Below are 17,466 nucleotides of genomic sequence, written 5' to 3'. Positions count from 1 at the left end.
GAGTGTTAGGTGGCTGCCTTCGGTGTGTGTCGTACATTTTTTTTATTGCAGTCATTAAGGACCCCAGGACTTTATTAGTCTTAGGGAAGAGAAGTTTTCAGGCACAGGTGACTGGATACCAGAATTACTCCAACTGGAAACCTTTTAAAATATATATAGATCAGCATCTTACACTTCACAATACACATTACAAGATACAACTTTCATGTTTACAAGTACAAAAGACAAAGAACTACAAAGAATCATAGCAACCATAATCAACTCTGTTCAATATTGATAACCATGTTGGCCCTGCTCTCTATTTTTTCAACTTTAGAAGAAAATTGTAAATGCCATTGCACAGGTGAACTTGACTTTTAGACCCTGGGGCCTGCATGTAGTCTGAGCTTCTAGAGAACTGAGACGCCAACGTGTTCCAGATCAAGTTGGACAAAAGGGAGTCATTCATTGCTGGAGTTTTGTTGATGGTGATGAACAAACTCCCCAAGTTTTCACAACCAGTATTCACTATGTTTCTGTCAATTGAAACTTGCTTTCTAGGGCAGGTGTCTCTTTGGCAGTGACGATTCCTTCTTTGTGTTTATGTCAGATGAATACGCACTCATGCGAAAGCTGAAGTGTTTCCAAAAACATCCACGGGGCAGAGAAGGGGGAAGTTGTCTACCAGAGATGTAGGCCTGTCTGTGGCACATATCAAACATTTCTAGGTCCAGGAAGTCAGAATTTCCTCTGTAACTTGAGGACAGAGACACATGCAGGTAAAAGTCAGCTTGGGTTCCTAGGTCCTGTGATTCTAGAACTGGTTCCGTGTTCATGTTGTGGGACGCTCTTTCTAGGTTGAGTTAGGTTTTTTGGGAGCTGAGAAGAACTCTTTGACATAGAAGTGGATTCTGGGATTTTGTTGGTTCAGATGGTTGCTGTGTTCCGGTCCAGCAGTCACGTCTGAGCAGACTGGGATCACCCAATGTCTGACCATGCAGATCACATGACAAGATAATGCCTGACTTGTCAATTTGTGGTTGCGGCTGAAGCTTCCTATTTTCTTTTCCTTGCTAGGCTGATCCCTGCGTTCTGCAGGGACTGCAAATCTTCCCAGAAAATGTGACTGTCATGCAGCTCTCTCGGCCTCAGGACAGCCATGTGTATACTGGAAAGTCTTGCCATATGCTCTGAAGTTTTTCACGTCTCATCCAGCCGCCCATGAATTTAAGACATTTGTGCTCATTCCATGCCAGCGTGCATTTTCACAAAGGGCAGTTTTATAAGAGAAAAGTGTTTGCCTGGGTTTCTAGAGCATCCCTTGATGGGACAATAGTAGAATTTCGCAAGCTTTCGAATCTTTTTCTTAGGGTTGGATTTCCTCTGGTTCTGCAGACGGTGGCTCCTCCCCAGGCGCCTGCCCTGTTGAGCTGCACACCTCACAGAGCTGCAGGGCAGGGCTCCTCAGCCTTCTCTCCCACCTGAGAGAATAAAGTTTCACCCTTACTTTCTCTATAAACAGTCGATGAAGAGAACACTTAGAGGAAATTATTCCCTCCAGGGATAATTTTGCTCTACTACTGAGGTAACAACTTTCTGAGTACTCTGCTGGAGGCCCCACTTGCTACAAGGTTTGTCCACTGGCTATTGGGAACATAAGGTGTCTGCAGCCCTAATGAGCTCTGGGAATTGCACCACCTGCTTCTTTCCAGTAGGTTTTCCTCTTGGCCTCTTGCAGTTTTCTGATGTGTGCTAATCAGTGCTCAGCTGAAGAGAGGAGCTCTCTCTGTATGGAGCTCTCTCTTGTTTTCTGCCATGTGAATTCTGCCCTTCTTGGCTTCTCCAAATGACCAGTTCTGTCTCTCCAACTCAGGGAGACATGGGCTGTCTGTTTCTTCTCCCTGTATTACAGCCTGGATGCTCTTTACAAGCCAGGTGGGGCAATTTTTTCCCTTCTGTCTGCAATCAGGGTCCTGCCTTGTCTGTCGACCAATATCTGAAAACCCATGTTTTACCTATCTCTGTCCATTTGTTGAGTTGAGGTGTGTATTAGTTTCCTAGGGCTGCTGTAACAAATTACCACAGATGGGGTGGCTTAAAATAAGACAAGACAATGTGTTTTTCCCACAGTGCGAGACAGGGAAGGCGTGACTCGGAAATCTCGGTGTCAGCAGGGCTGCGCACTCCCTCTGAAGGACCCGGTGGAAAATCCAAACTCACCTCTCCCAGTTTCTGGTGGCTGCACAGGCATTGCTGGACTGCAGCCACATTGCTCCAGTGTCTCCCTCCAAACTTTTCCTCTGTGCATCTCTGTTAACTCCTTTTGCCTCTCATATAAGGACACTTGGGACATTTGGGCCCATCCAGAGAATCCAAGGTAATCTCTTTATCTCCAAATCCTCAACCTAGTTACATTTGCAAGAATCTTTTTTCCAAGTATGGTCATAGGTACTAGTCCAAGATTTAGGACTTGATATCTTTTGTGGACAGGGTCCAACCTATTGTAAGACGTAAGGCTAAATTAGGCCCCTGTTATTCCATTTTCGCCAGAAGCAAAAGTCTGGTGGGGAAGTAGAACATGGGAAAAGAAGCAGGTGTATAGAGTGAGAAAGGAAGAAATCCTGGGGGTTTCATTCATGAAGTCATTTGTTTAAAAATTTCTTACCTAGTGTCTAATATGCAATAGAGACATAGGATTGAACAAAATATTCTTGCTTCATGGAGCTAACATTCTAATGGAAAGAGACAGATAAACAAGTTGAATGTATAGTCTTCACCTGGTGATGTGGGCTATGAAAAATAATGAAGCAGGGAAGGGTATGAAAAGGGCTTCAGAATGGGGGAGACTTTACAATTTTAAAAGAATGTATAAAGAAGGTCTGAGTAAAATGGCAGTGTTTGAATAAAGACCTAAAGGAGGTGAAAGTGTAAGACATGTAGGTATCTGTAAATAGGCATGTAAGTATTTCAGAAAGATAGAATAGTAAGGGTTCTGCGATGAAAGTGTATCTGGTAAGCTTGGAGAAGCTGCTAGAAAGTTAGCATCTGCTGTAGCAGAATAAGCCACACTGAGGGACCACATGAAATAGGACCCTGAGGGCGATTTGGCTTTTACTGTGGGTGAGATAGACAGTCATTTGGAGCGCCTCGACGTGGCTCAGACTTTAGAAGGATTCCTCCGCCCACAGTGTGAAGAAGAGGCTGCAGAGTATGAAAGCGGAAAAATCTATTAGGAGGCACCGATCCGGTGACAGGATGGTGGTGACTGAAATAAGACGGGGGGCAGCCAAGGTGTGAGAGGTCATTAGATTCTGGAATACTCTGAAGGGAGAGCCAAAACTACTTGCTGATGGGTGGCCTGTGGAGTGTGGGAGAAAGAGAAGCAGCCAGAACAAGTTCGAGATTTCAGAACTGAGCAATGAGGGATGAAGCTGCCACTAACTGAGATAGGAACACAGTGGAAGGAGCAGGCGTAAGAGGGGCAACCGAAAATTTCTTCATTGGATATTTAAGTTTGAAGTGCCAATTAGATGGCTATTTGAGATGTTAAAGAGACTGTTGGAGATACTGAGTCTGGCATTTAAATGATAGGTTTGTTTTGGAAATATATACCCAGGAATCAGCTGATAGCAAATGGAAAAGAAAAGAATTCAATTTAGGAAGGGGCAGGTAACGTCGGCCATCGTCTCTTCTAACCTGAGGGGTTTTGTGAAAAATGTTTCTAAGCACATAGTTGTCCTGCCTGTCAGTGCTCATTGACAAAACTGAGTTTACAGTGTGAAACAGAGGAGAATACAGAGTACAGAATTGAGGTCTAGGAAGTATAATGATGGGCGAGAGTGCCTAAAATTCAGCCTAAATGAGATTATCCAATCTTCACAAAATGGGATTATTGCCTCTATTTTGTGGATGGAGAAACCAGCTTTCAAAGAGGCCTTGTCACTTGCTCTAAGCCACAGTCAGTGAGTGCAGAGGTGCGGATTGGGACTCACCTGGCTAATGCTGGAGCCCAGGTCCTTGCTATGACCCTACAAGGCCCCCAGTCAAACGGTTAGTTTGAAGGGCAGGAATCATGGTGTCCTCTGGGCCCAGGGCACACTTCTTTATTTATGAGGGCAAGATTTCTGTCCCAGGGAAAGACTAGACTGGTTTCCAACAAATGGGGTGAGGGAAGCCATAACTGGAACTATCCATTACTTGATAACTATTTCCACTATTAGTCTGAAAACAAAGGGGATGTTGTATATTTCACCACTCAGCTCTATGAGATCATGAATGAGTAAAATATGATTAAGGTTGATTAGGAAGAGAAACATGGAAAGGGAACCTGGCCCATTAATTAACATTACTACTACTGATACCAGGCCAGAAAACCTTTCAACGTAGGGGCAGCACATTAGCCAATTTAAATAAAATCTCTCAAACTTGAAGATACCTGGCTCCCCTCCTCCCCGGCCAACAACCCCCGCCCCCCGCCCCCCATCGCTGTGCTCTGCCAGATTAGCCAGGCCTTTGTAAGGAAGGAGACGCATCCTGGTGAATAGACTGCCTCTCTGTCAACAATGAGCCTGCTTATTCTTACTACCCTTTCTTCTTAGATCCTCTGTAAAAGGCAAAGTTGTTTATCACCTGTCATTATACCTCAGAATCAAATGTCAGTGACATCGATATGGGAGGATAAGAGGGCTCATTCAAGGTGAAACGGACGATACTGTTTGGTTTGTTTATCAGACAGTACAAGGGGAGGACGGAAGGGGAAGCAGGGAAGATGGAGCAGCGTCCCTCACAAAGGGACGTGGGTGAGTGTGCAGTAGCCTCGCCTTTCCAGAACACCAAAGAAGCCATTGTTACCAACTCTATTTTGGCCTTGACAGGAGTCACCTGATCCGAGTTTAGAGATTTATTTCCACACCAGGACCAAAGCAGCCTGTGCTGACAGGAGGAGCCTGGAGGGCGCACGCACTCTGCCAGCCCCGGGCTGGGGAGCGGGGCTCAGGGAGCCTCCAGTCCGCGGGCGGAGGCCACACCCACTGGGGCGGCCTTCGCTGGATATTGCGGCTCTGGGGTCTGCAGAAGTTCACTGTGGAGTTTGCAACGTCAGGACTCACTTTCTCTCCCTCTGCCTCCATTTCATTGAGTCCCTTTTCCAGCATTAAGGTCCCCTCGCTGAAACGACTGAAGGGCAGATGATGGGAAGATTTTTTGCTTTGGGTTCTCTGGAAGGTGGGCAGCTGGAAAGGGCCCTCTGGAATGAGGTGGGTCCTTGAAGTTGACAGGCTTGGAAAAGATTTGTGTTTTGGCTTTCCTGCTACCTGCTGTAGGAAGTTCAGTTAAAAGCTGATAAGGAAGGATAGCAGGCAAGATGAGGTTTGTATTACAGGGCCCAGTGGCACAAAGCCACACGGGACATGAAATAGTGGGCACGGAGCCATTGGCAAGAATTTTACTATCTTTGTCTCTTTCTGCAGGTCCGATCTCTTGCTGCCCCGGGGGAGGTGATGCCCTGGGGGATGGTTCCTCACTAGGAACCAGTGTTGACAGAATCCTGGAGATTTTGCTTCCAAGCTGAGGGGGTCTGGGGTGAATTAGAGAACACATGATACTCCCCAGAGTTGATTTTGTAGAAAACCTTTCTGGAGACTGAAATTCCCAGAGACCGTAGCTCGAAAAGTAACAGTGTTCGTGTTAAGCTGACATCCAGGGAAGGGAGCATCTCCCTAAGAGGAGCAGACGTTTCGTGTGGGCTCCAGCCAGGCCCTGCCCAACAGGCAGGCCCCGGCCAAAGCCCTCACCAGTTCTTTCCCTCGGTGAAACTGAAGGGTGCAGTTAACAATTTCCACGAGTTTTGGGCTTCACTGCCTTTAAGTTACAAGAGGGCAAACGAGTAGGGAAAAAACAGGAGAGGCCAATATTTTAGAAGTTATGACCTTCGAAGGGGGAAGAGTAAGTCCAACCACAGGAAAAGTGGTCAGAAATGTGACACCCTTTTTGTGAGAGCAGAGGCGACCCCAAATTGCCAAACCACGGTATATCCCAGGAGGCATTGCTTGCACTGAAGCTTCCAGAAACCTTTGAATGGCTCGTTTATTTTACTGGGGCTGAAGTTGATGGGGTAATTGTCAGGGGAGGCTGTGGATCTGACTGATGCCTGAGCAAGCAGGCCCTCATTGTCAGCCAGGACGCCCTCGGTAATTGCCCACCGCCATGTGCCATCCAGAGCCATATGTGCGTGTGTGAGTGCATGTATTTGCTGGGGGTGGGGCATAAGGGGAAGGATGGCCCCTCTGGGTTTTTAAATCCAGGCCAAGATTTTTCTCTCCTTAGTGTTTATACCACAGAGAGAGATGAAGGCATCAAAGTTTTCTACATTCTAAACCCTGCACTAAGAATGAATTTCCATTCCTCCTGCAATGCAAGGTCCCCCGGGCCTCACGAGCCTAATAGGATTAGATTAATGATAATAACCTAAATATCACAGCCTTCTCCCCCGCCTCCCCCCACCAGCTGCAGGGCCTGGAGACTCCAGCTCCATTAAATCCTCGCTCACTTTTGGATATTCTCCAGGGAGGCCTCACGTGACCTGAGGAACCGTCCTTTTATGCTCTTCTGTTCAGGGTTCCCTGGCTGGGGACAGAGAAGCCCGCCAATGGTGGCTGTGCCCCTCCTCACCTCTGATCAGCTCCAGCGGTCCTCTCGACAGCCCAGCCGTTCATGCCAGGAGGGTCACCCTGTTCCAGTGGCCAGATCAGCAGGGTGCTGAGGAGGTGCTGCACTTCGGGAGCTCTTCCTGGGCAGAGGCCTCCTGCCCCGCTCGTTATCTCACCGTTGCCTCCTTGGTAGCCACGATCAAGCTGTCAGGCCAGGCATAACTCCGTGGGGACATTTCTTTCCTATCTGCCTGGAGCCTGCTCTTTTCACACAGTCCAGATAAAAATTCAGGAGGCCAACATTCTAGACCAGTGCTTCTCAAACTTTAGCCCTTGTCATCGTCACCCGAAGGCTTTGTTAAAACACAGAAGGTTTCAGTAATTCCAGTTTAGCACGTCTGCAGTAGGACTCAAGAATTTACATTTCTTACACGTTTCCAGGGGGTCCTGATGCTGCTGGTCTGGAGACCACTTTTCGAGAGCCCCTGTCTAGATCAGCACCGTGCTGTACCAGGACTCTGTCCCAACACAGTGGGCATGCCTCGATGTATGCGGATCTCGGCAGAGGGCCCGGTTTAGGTTCAAGCTGGCACTTCCATTACCATCGTAGAAAATGAGAGAATACCGATCCTCCCAAGTTTTGCTTTAAAAGCAGGCATTACTTGCATGCATGCATTCTGGAAATTTAGGATTTGACTCAAGAACTTCAAATTTGCACATTCCTCATATTTGACTTGCTGACTAACAGCACTCTGGGGGTGAGGCTCCCTTAAATGCGAAAGAACGACTATTGTGTGGCGTTCTCCCTCTGATGACAGAAATCATTCTATTTGGGGCTAGCACATTTTTTTGTCCTTGATTAACTGGTGAAGTCACTGATGGAGTTCTAGAAGGTGAGATAAGAGGGGCTATAAACTGTGGAGAGGAACTACAGGCAGATACTGAGGTTTGGCTCCAGACAACTGTAGCAGAGTATCACAATAAAGTGAGTTGTAATATTTTGCCTCTAATTGTAAAAACATGATATCTGTGAAGTGCAATAAAACAAGGTAAACCTATAGGTTCATCTTGTATTAAATGGGCTGGGAGCCAGGGGTTTTCCTGTAAGCCTGAACCATGTCGAACATTTCTGTGGCAAATGTGCTGTGAGAAGACACAAACCAACTCACCTTCCAAATGGAAGTCAACTTGCTGCAAACTAGACATTTCAGTAACGTGCTAAAGGTCTTCTGTCATAGGCGAACATACCTTTGCTCTCATTTGTTTATCATTCATCATGCTACAAGGGAAGCCCAAATTATATCTGGCCTTTGCTAGGCTGTTGAATTATTGCTGTTATAGTTGGGTTTCCCATGTCTTTGCCATGAGTCACAGAGATCAGCCCCATGGCACCCGCTGAGCCTGAGATAGATCAAAGCTGAGCTCGGAGGGAGAAGCCAGGCTCCTGGAGACAGCTCATCCACAGGGCGAGGTTTCATCTTTTGCTTTGTTCCAACTTTTGAGTTTGGCTTGAGGTGACTCCTGGCAACATTGGGACCGCAGCAGAACTCTGGGAGAGGAAATGTGCGAAAGCTGAACCTTCCAGCCTTCATGACGTCCGGGAATCTTCAAGTTAATCTCATTTAGCTCCTCTGCTCTACTGGTGAGAAACTGAGGCCCAGCGCATCAGAGTGACCACACAGCCTGAATGTGGCCACCCGGGACAGCTTAGGGCTCCGGTATTAGAGCTGCCTCAGGACAGGAGAGGCTAGGTAAACAAGGCTGGGAAATACTAGGTTAATCCTTAAATGGATATGTTTGTGATAAGACCTCTCTGAGCTTTTGTATGAGATATGTATTCTGAATCTCCTAGAAGGGTTATGGTAGACAGCCTCTTTTTTCTCCTAGAGCATTTTGTAGAAGTAATGCTCCATGGAATTCCCTCTGGGGAATGCTGCATTGTGTACCTAGTTCTTACAGTCTCTTAATTGGATCAGGTCCCTTTAGGACAGATTTGCCTAAGATCCTTACATAAGGTGCACTGGGAATAAGGTTGACAGGTAAAATACAGGGTGTCCAGTTAATTCAATTTTCAGGAAAACAAATAATTTTTTTTTAGTATAACATGTCTCAGGCATTATTTGGAACATACACTAAAACGATGATTTGTCATTTATCTGAAATTAAAATTTAGCTGGGCATTCTATATTTTTATTTGCTAAATCGGGCATCCCTAACTGGGAGAGCCTTCACCACCGCCGCTCTGGACACTAGAGGAGCGAGAGGAGAGCAAGGGCCTTTGGTGGCAGGCAGGCCGCCCCGCTTCCGGAAGGCGGCAAGCACGGGTGAAGGCAGCGCCCTTTGGGGGCTTTGCGCTGAGGAGGGAGCCCAGGTGTTCCTGACCCACTTAGACCACAGGTTCTCAAACAGGAGTGACTACTAGGTGCCCCATTTTGGAAATTTGTGGGGGAGTTTTGAATGTGATGATGGATGGACAGAAATGTCTGATGTCCTTAATGTATGAGGCAGTCTGCATTTTACCCCACATGCTTTTTCTCTGAAGCAGAGTGGTCCTGCTTCAGTGTTTATGTGTTGAAATATGACATTTTATTATGAGCTGCTTTATTTTTATTTATCATTTTTACGCTAGTTAAGGCTATACACACACAAATAGTGTGTGTTTAATTATTCATGCAATATTACCTATAATTTTAATTTCAGATGAGTAAAATAGGTGTTACAAAGTGTAAATGACCCTCGAGCAATATGGGGTTGGGGGTGTTGACTCCCTGTGCCACAGAAAAGCTATGTATAAATTTGACTCCCTCAATCTTAACTGCTGGTAGTTGACTGTTGCCTGAAAGCCTTACCGATAACATAAATAATCAATTAACACATATTTTGTATGTTATATGTATTATATAATATAGTGGACCCATGTAGTTCAGGCCCATGTTGTTCAAGGGTCAAGTGTATACACAACAACAAGGGGACATTTGGGTGACCGAGACACACTGCGTTTCTTTGCTGTAGTAAACCACAAGTTCTGCTTGCTTCTTATTCACTGGTTGTACTAAGATTAGGTTTAGGTTTGGCTGAATATTACAGAAAAACTAAACAAACCAAACAGCGGTTTAACAAATGAGACATTTATTTCGGTTTCCCACAAAAGACATTCATTGGTGGACAGTTTAGGGTTGGGAAGCTTCATCCTTTCATGTCTCTGCTCTGTCATTCATGTGGCCCAAGTCCTCATTGTCAACACGGCTGCCAGAAGACCCCGGCCACTTGGGATGCTTCTTTCTGGAAGCCTCCCTCTCTCCACTGGGAGGAAGCCGATCAGCCACATGAAGCATCCAAACCTGCATGGCCAGCCCAGACTGCTACCCAGCCCTTGGCTCATTTATTCAACTTGCTTCCAAACAACTCTATTTTGGTTTCTATCAGGCAGTTCAAGTCCAAAGTCAAGTCCCTACCCCTCTGACTAAGATATCTCTGTCTTCCTTTGTGCCCCTTCACCCCCCAACACAGTCATTTAAGAAAAAATCACTATGTCCTGTTGACTCTACATCCTTCATACTTTCTGTCTCTATCCTTCCATTTCCATCCCTATTGTTCTTTCTCTCTTTCAGATGCTTGTCCCCCCGACACTCCCCACGCCCCTCTCCATGCCCTGCCCCCACAATGATAGAACCCTTAGTGGACTCCCTGCCCCCAAGTCTTTTGTCCCCCAAGTCTTTCCTCCCCCAAGTCTTTCTGGGCTGTAGGAGTGACATGTCTAACACTTACCATTGATCAGATCATGGCTGTTTCAGAATTCTTCAATGGCCCCTTGCTCTGTGCCATAGCCCATACCCCCCACAACCCCAGTCCTCTTCTGGCCCAGCCTTGGGATCAGGGGGATGTGCCCAGCTTGAGCTTGTGACCCCAGTGCAGGAATCCAGAACACTGGGTTTCTCTCTGCACACAGTGCCTCCAGCTGTGCTCTTACACAGGCCCAGGAAGTAGCAGAAGCAAGCAGATTTCCCCTCTTGCATTCCCCACTGCTTGTACCTCCCCCGAGTTCCCACATTCCCTCACTTCCGAGCTGCTGGACAATTTTCTTCTACATGCAATGCCCTCCTATTCTACCCATCAGAGTAAAACTCCTACTCTCTTTAGTTTTCAGCAAAAGGGCCTCCCTGCCACCCCAGCAAACCTAGCAGGCGTTCTCTATTCCTGCTGCACTTTGACTCACCTCTGTCTGGCCATGTTTGAATTCCTCCAGGGCATTGCTGGCTGCTTTTCCATCTTTGTATTTCCTACCCTGTCCTTGGCCTGTAGACACCATGAACAAAGGAAGCTACCTGTACCAGCCAAAAACCCACCTTGCTTGCCCAGTTTCATCATTGCTTGCATTTCAATGGTAGGAGAATTTAGAAAAGGCACTCACCAGCGTGGGCATGAGACATCTTATATTATTAGTAATATTAGCTTCTCCACAGACTGGGTCTTTCCTGTGTGCCAGGCACTTTGATAAGTTACACTACCCATTCATCTTCACTATAACCCTGTGAAGTACACATAATTATCAGACCCACTTTACAGATATGGAAACTGAGGTTCAGCATGGTTAAAATGAGCATCTTATATCATACAACCAGGAAGGAGAAAGACAGTGCGCATCTCCTGGCTGTACCGCACACAGCCTTTGCAGTACCTCATGCAGTCCTGCACACTATACTAGGGCGGATCTACTGTGCAAGACGTGCAGCTGCTCCTTTTCCACCATTGGAAAGACATTTGAGCATCAGAAAAATATTCTTGGGAGAACAAAGTTCCTATAGGGTCAGCCAGTACTTTTTCCTTAGAGAAGACAGCAATAAAAATAAAGATAAACATAACCTACAAAGTTTTAACTTCAGTTTTATTTGGTATGAGTGCTTGTAATAAGAGACATGTTTAAGGTAATTTTTAAAATTAAAAGTCCTGATGTAAAACTTATTCTAAGGAATTACATATTGTGTTGTTTTGTTGTTGTTGTTGTTGTTGTTAGGCTACTTTTATTTTTTATTTTCACTTATTTTTTGTTCTATTTTATTTATTTATTTTTATTATGTATTGGTTTCGGGTATATGGCTTAGTGGTTAGACAATCATCTACTTTACATAATGAACCCCTTGATATTTCCAGTGCTCCATCTGGCACCATACATAGCTGTTGCAATATTATTGACTTTATTTCCTATGCTTCACTCAATCCCCATGACTATTTTGTAACTACCAATTTGTGCTTCTTAATCCCTTCTCTTTCACCCAGTGCCCCAAACTCCCCTCCTCTGTGGCAACCACCAGCTCTCTCTCTGTTATCTATTGTTTGTTTTAATTTTCTTTGTTTGTTTATTTTGTTCTTCAGAGTCCACATATAAGTAAAATCATATGGTATTTATCTTTCTCTAACTTACTTTTTCACTGAGCATTATACCCTCTAGGTTCATCCATGCTGCCACAAATGGTAAGATATTTTCTTTTTTATGCCCAACTAGTATTCCACAGCTTTTTTTTTATCCTACTTGTCTATTGATGGGTACTTGCATTGCCTCCATAGCTTGGCAATTGTAAATAACACTGCAATAAACACAGGGGTATATATATATTCTTTTGAATTAGTGTTTAGGTTCCTTTGGATAAATCCCCCAAAGTGGAATCACTGGGCCATGTAACAGGTCCACTTTTCATCTTTCAAGTAAACTACATAGGCTATTTTTAGAAAAGAAACAGAAAGGGAGCAACTTTGTAGCGAATTAAAATTTCTTCCCTCTTACCTGAGCCCATGAATTCTCAGATAGTTAAAATAATAACTTATTACTTAAATCAATAATCAAGCAACAAAGGAAAGGCTGATCATGGCACTTTTGTGCTCAGCGGCATGGAAATCGGTGCCTCCGGATCAAATTCCCTCACTGAGGTGCCTGGGAAGACATCTTCACAGACTGCACCAGAATGAGTTTGCTGTGCCTTTACAAAATGGATGTCTATGAAGGACAAAGGCAATCGAACATGTTGATGACAAGCAGAGGCTAAGAGGGAATCTCAGCTTGCTGTGCTTTATAACGGATTCTAAATAGGGTCTTCGAAAAACTACGAAGTCAGAGCTGGTGGAGCAGCTTATTAAGGCAGAAATGCAGAGCTCATCAAAGCCATAGAGTAGGTTTTCTGTAAAGGTTCAGTGGGGTAGCAGCAGCTGGCCACTGCTGTGTCTTCCTTTCAGGAGGCAAATGCGTGAGAGCTGTCAGGATGCCTGGCAAATAGCCCCGGCGAAAAGGTGCCATTTCCCAAAAGATAAGCAAGAATTGTACCGAATCCCACTGTGCCCAGCTTGTGGCTCTTTAATGCTCCCAGCCCTACCTGCGGCCCTCGTTTTGGGGTGAGCTTCTAAAAGGAAGGGCCCTGTTTCCTTCTTCCTCTCTGGTCCTTCACCATGCCCGCTGCAAGCCTTAGCACTTTTTCTGTCTTGGCTAGTTAATTCCTACTTAATGGATGGAAAAAGGCCTTAAGCAAGGAGACACTGAGAGATTTACAGTGCTTTCAAGGGCAAACTAATAATAAGGTGAAAAGCTGTCCTCTGGTAGGTTAACAATAAAAAGTATAAAAATAGCTACCTTTATTGTTATACGTTCTCTGTGATAAGTACTGTATGTTTTATAACCATATTTATCTTTGCTCCTCTACCTAACCTGCAAAGCAGGCATTGATTCAATCCCGTTCAGCAGATAAGGAAATTGAGGCTGACGTAGGCAGAACAACTTGTCCAAAGTCACATATTCAGTAAGTGGCAAAGTGTTTAAGTCCAAGACACAAAAGCTTCCCACCTTGAGCAGTGGTTTCCTTAGGGAGAGCCCTGGCTCACAGGGAAGTAAGTACCAGGCCTGGCTTTTGGTGAGCACACAGAACATTTGCAGCCTGTGCCCCACAGTTCTGTAACTGCTCCCTTTTAGAATTCCTTTTTAATTTTGTTCAAGAATACTGGTTCAAGAAATGGCCTTGGACCACAGAGAACATTGAGAGCTAAGCAATGCATGTGACAGGGCAGGGCTGGGCTGTGTCATCACCCTTTTTACAAAGAGATTGATGCATAAAGTGGGTAAGCGGGGCCCGCAACTGTGGCCATGCATGCAGGAGGAAAACAGTGCTTCTACTTACCTGTGTGGAAATAGAGACCCACTCACATTCATTTATCAATGCCCTCTGTTAGTCATAATCCTTAAAGCTTACCAAATTCAAATAACTTCTCAAGTACCTGTTCGAGAATGTGATCAACTACCTACAAAGCCTTGTACACCATCAGAAGTCTAGACATAGGCTTTCCAAAATAAATAAATAAATAAATAAATAAATAAATAAATAAATAAATAAATAAATAAATAAATAAAATAAATCAGGGTCACAATCAGTAACATTTTAAATGCATACACCAAACACCAGTACTCCAATACTCTACTTAGTCTTATTAATGTATTTGCATTGTGATGTGATCCTGTCCTTTTAAAATGGGCATCACTCTCTCCTTGTTGTGGCTTTTGAGTATGTAATCAATTTACTTCTCCCCTCTGCAAAAAAAAATAAAATAAAATAAAATAAAATGGCTGTGGATCTCACACAGATGCTATTGAGAAGAATGACCTTCAGCGGGGCGTGTGCGGGGCCCGGGGGGGGGGGGGGGGGTGGGCAGGCGGATAAACAAGAGCTGCTTTTCATCTCCCAACCATTGATTTTCTGCAAGGCAAACCACAAAGCTGCTTTGAAGTCCAGGAGAGAGCTGCAAGGGAAGAGGGAGAGAAAACTGAAGGAAAGAGTGGATTTGAAATAAAGTTTCAAATCTCTGTCATCAAAAAAGAATTTAGATGATTGTTAGAAGAGTGTCCTTAAGTTGGTAAAACTGGATTAAGGGAAGGGTGTAAAACAAAGAGAAATCTAAAAGGATTCCAGATAAAATTTTCAATTTAGAAATGGTTGCTTTAAATTAAACAGTAGCAAGCATGTAGTGTACAATCTTAACATTGCTCATGAAGTTTTCCCTTTTGTTTAGGTTGTATAATAGAATTATATATGTAGATTATATATAGATTGTATAAGTAATTATTTTGTGTCAAAAATTTTTCTTAAAAACCAATATGATCAATAAAAATTTGGCTTGATAGTTTTACAGAACAGTTATGATTTCTATAAAAATTATAAACATATTAATATGAATATTACTTCTCTTTTTATTTTATTTTATTTTATTTTATTTTATTTTTTTAAATTTATTTACTTTTTAAATACATTTGTCTCTGCCTCCCCCCCACCTCTTTCCCTTGCCCCCTCCCACCTTCTCCTTTGACAAAATGCTTTTTCATGAGCTTCAACATAAGCCTAGAAGACAGGCTAGATAACTGCTGTTATCCCCATTTTATTCATGAGGAAGTAGAGCCTTGGAGAGCCCTCGTGAACTGCACAGGGGTATACTGAGCGTAACAGTGTAGAGGCCAGAGGAATCTAGGTTCTCTGATTCTTGGCCTCTTCTTCTTGCAGATTCCCTCTAATTCATGATTTATTTTTCCCTCCCCTCCCCTTCCTTTCTTCCTTCTTTCCTTCCTTTCTTCCTTTTCCTCACCAAGAATGTTTCATTAATTTTTTTAGAGAGAGAGAAAGGTGGGAGAGAGAGAGAATGAGAGAGAGAAAGGAACATTGATGTGAGAGAAAAACATTGATCCATTACCTCCCCTACGTGCCCTGACTGGGTACAAACCCGCAACCTAGGTATGTGCCTTGACCTTGACTGGGAATTGAACCCCCAAAGGCCTTTGATGTGTGAATGACACTCTAACCAACTGAGCCACACGGCCAGGGCTAATTCTTGGTTTCTGAAGAGGGAGGAAAATTCTATCCTCTCTCCTCGTTCTGAAACATGAATTGTTTTTCTCAAGGTAATCTTTTGACAATTTACTCTTTTTCTTTTGCTATTATTTTTATTGCAAGTGATAATAAATTGGATCAAAACACTCCCACCAGCTACATAGAAGAAAGTCAAGTCTGGGATTCCCCTCTTTTGTCTATATTTCTCTTGTTGTCTTAGAGAATATTGTCTAGGAATAGGTAGGGGGCGGGATGCTGAGGGAAAGGGCTATCTTTGAAAGAAGAGAAGCACAGAACAGCGGGAAGGGTGGGGATCAGGAGACCTGGATTTTGGTTGTCGGTCGTCCCATTCACTGCTAGCCTGGGGCAGTCCTCCGTCCTCTCTGAATCAAGGCTTGGCCCATTAAAATGAGGAAGCCGGCCAGGATGGCTCCGGAGCCCTGTCCTCCTAAGATGCGCCGGCGTCCAGAGTAGGGCATATGTCTGGCCATCTTCACTCTCTTCTCAAAGCTGTACATCCCAGGAGCCTACTGGAGAGCCATCCCAATTCTTAAAGCACGGGTAGCTCAGCCAGGCTTCAGCCTCTTGTGCCAGACGTGGCCAGCTACTGGGGTCTCCACCAGCAACGTTTCCTGTAGGGTCAGCCGGGTCCAGAATCACAGGCCTGGGTTTCTTGATCTGCATCATCAGGTATCCACCAATAACAGGATCTGCAAAATCGTAATACTTTGTCCAGTAGATGCAAAGCTGCTGGTAGTTCATGACTAATTCCAGGACAGTCTGAAATCCTTGAGCTGTGCTGAATGAAGTTCCCACGTTTGCATGCTCCCAAGCATAGACTGTCAGCAGCTCCAGGGCATACTGCGGGGGCAGGGGCTTCCCCAGCTTCTCCTTACACTTTTGGTACCAGTGCTTGACCAGGCGGATGAGGCTCTTGAGCTTGGTCGGACGCTGCTTCAGGAAGGCTCGCTGCAGCTCCGTGAAGCAGGTGGAGAACTCGCCCTCTTTCCCCAGATTTTTGCACTCTCGGATGAGCTTGACGTAGATTTGGGGCTCAGGTCTGTAGTGTTCATGGACTAGGGAGTCAAGGTTGTAGCTTTTTGGCACCTGACCCAGGGCATCAAAGGCAGGCAATACATCAAACTCCACCCCCTCGCCAAGCCAGGGGGACTTGAGCACGAAGCCGAGCACGCGGGGGTTGCTCCATGGCGTACCCTTGATCTCAAACTGCACTCCTTTCTCAATTTGACAGCGTTCCAGCTGTCTCCTGATTTCCTGGATGAACTCTGCTCGGCGATCAAACTGCTCCTGAAAACTTCCAAGGCTGCTGAGGAAGACCACGAGGTCAGCATCAGATCGGCCTCTGAGGGTCGTGCCTTTGCCCGAGGAGCCACCCTTCACTACTTTGGATACCCGGACAGGGTGATTGGCACCTTGGAAACACCTCTCCTTCAGGAAACTGCAGATGACATCGATGGCTTGTTTGACCTGCTTGCGGAAATTCGTGTCTGGCAGGAGGTGGTCTTCGATGAACTTGTCCAGATTCCTGGCTGGGGTATTGCTAAGCTCCATCCTGATGCTCTGGAAGGGACAGGAGAGTGGCGGCGGCAAAGCTGGCTGCAGGAAACTATTAGCCTCTCGATCTTCTGCTGCCCAGTATGAACTGCTTTTGGTTTCGTTTCCTGGGAAGGGAGGGGCTGTGTCTTCGCTGTTTGCTTCTTGACAGATCAAACAGTCCTGGGTTCCTGGAACAGTGTTTGCCCTCCCAGCTGGTTCCTCTACTTCCTGAAATTTACTTTCTGCCTTTAATATCAGCCCTTTCTTCAAACAGTACTGTGAAAACGTTGCATTTTAACCTCCATTAATACCAAGGGAAATCAAGAATGCAAATCAATAATTCCTTCTTCCTGGTTTGTGTCGTTGCTCCTGACAAAATTGTTTTGTCTCCTATGATCTTTTTTAAATTTTATTTTTAAGTTACAGTT

At 45.1% G+C, this 17,466-nt stretch overlaps 1 protein-coding gene across 1 annotated transcript; it reads right to left on the bottom strand.

The window, feature by feature from the left end:
- Positions 1 to 15,732: 15,732 nt before the first annotated feature.
- LOC129085425 (2'-5'-oligoadenylate synthase 1-like) lies at positions 15,733 to 17,195 on the bottom strand. Its single transcript, XM_054591827.1, has one exon. The coding sequence runs from the start codon at positions 17,051 to 17,053 to the stop codon at positions 15,986 to 15,988; it is 1,068 nt and encodes a 355-aa protein (XP_054447802.1). The 5' UTR covers positions 17,054 to 17,195; the 3' UTR covers positions 15,733 to 15,985.
- Between the last annotated feature and the right edge of the window lie 271 nt (positions 17,196 to 17,466).

The sequence above is a fragment of the Pteronotus mesoamericanus genome, unplaced genomic scaffold, assembly GCF_021234165.1.
Source record: "Pteronotus mesoamericanus isolate MK-2021 breed Mesoamerican mustached bat unplaced genomic scaffold, CSHL_Meso_final scaffold_232, whole genome shotgun sequence".
Taxonomy (NCBI): Eukaryota; Metazoa; Chordata; class Mammalia; order Chiroptera; family Mormoopidae; genus Pteronotus; species Pteronotus mesoamericanus.
The sequence above is the reverse complement of the archived record's forward strand: the minus strand, read 5'-3'. Positions and strand labels throughout refer to the sequence as shown.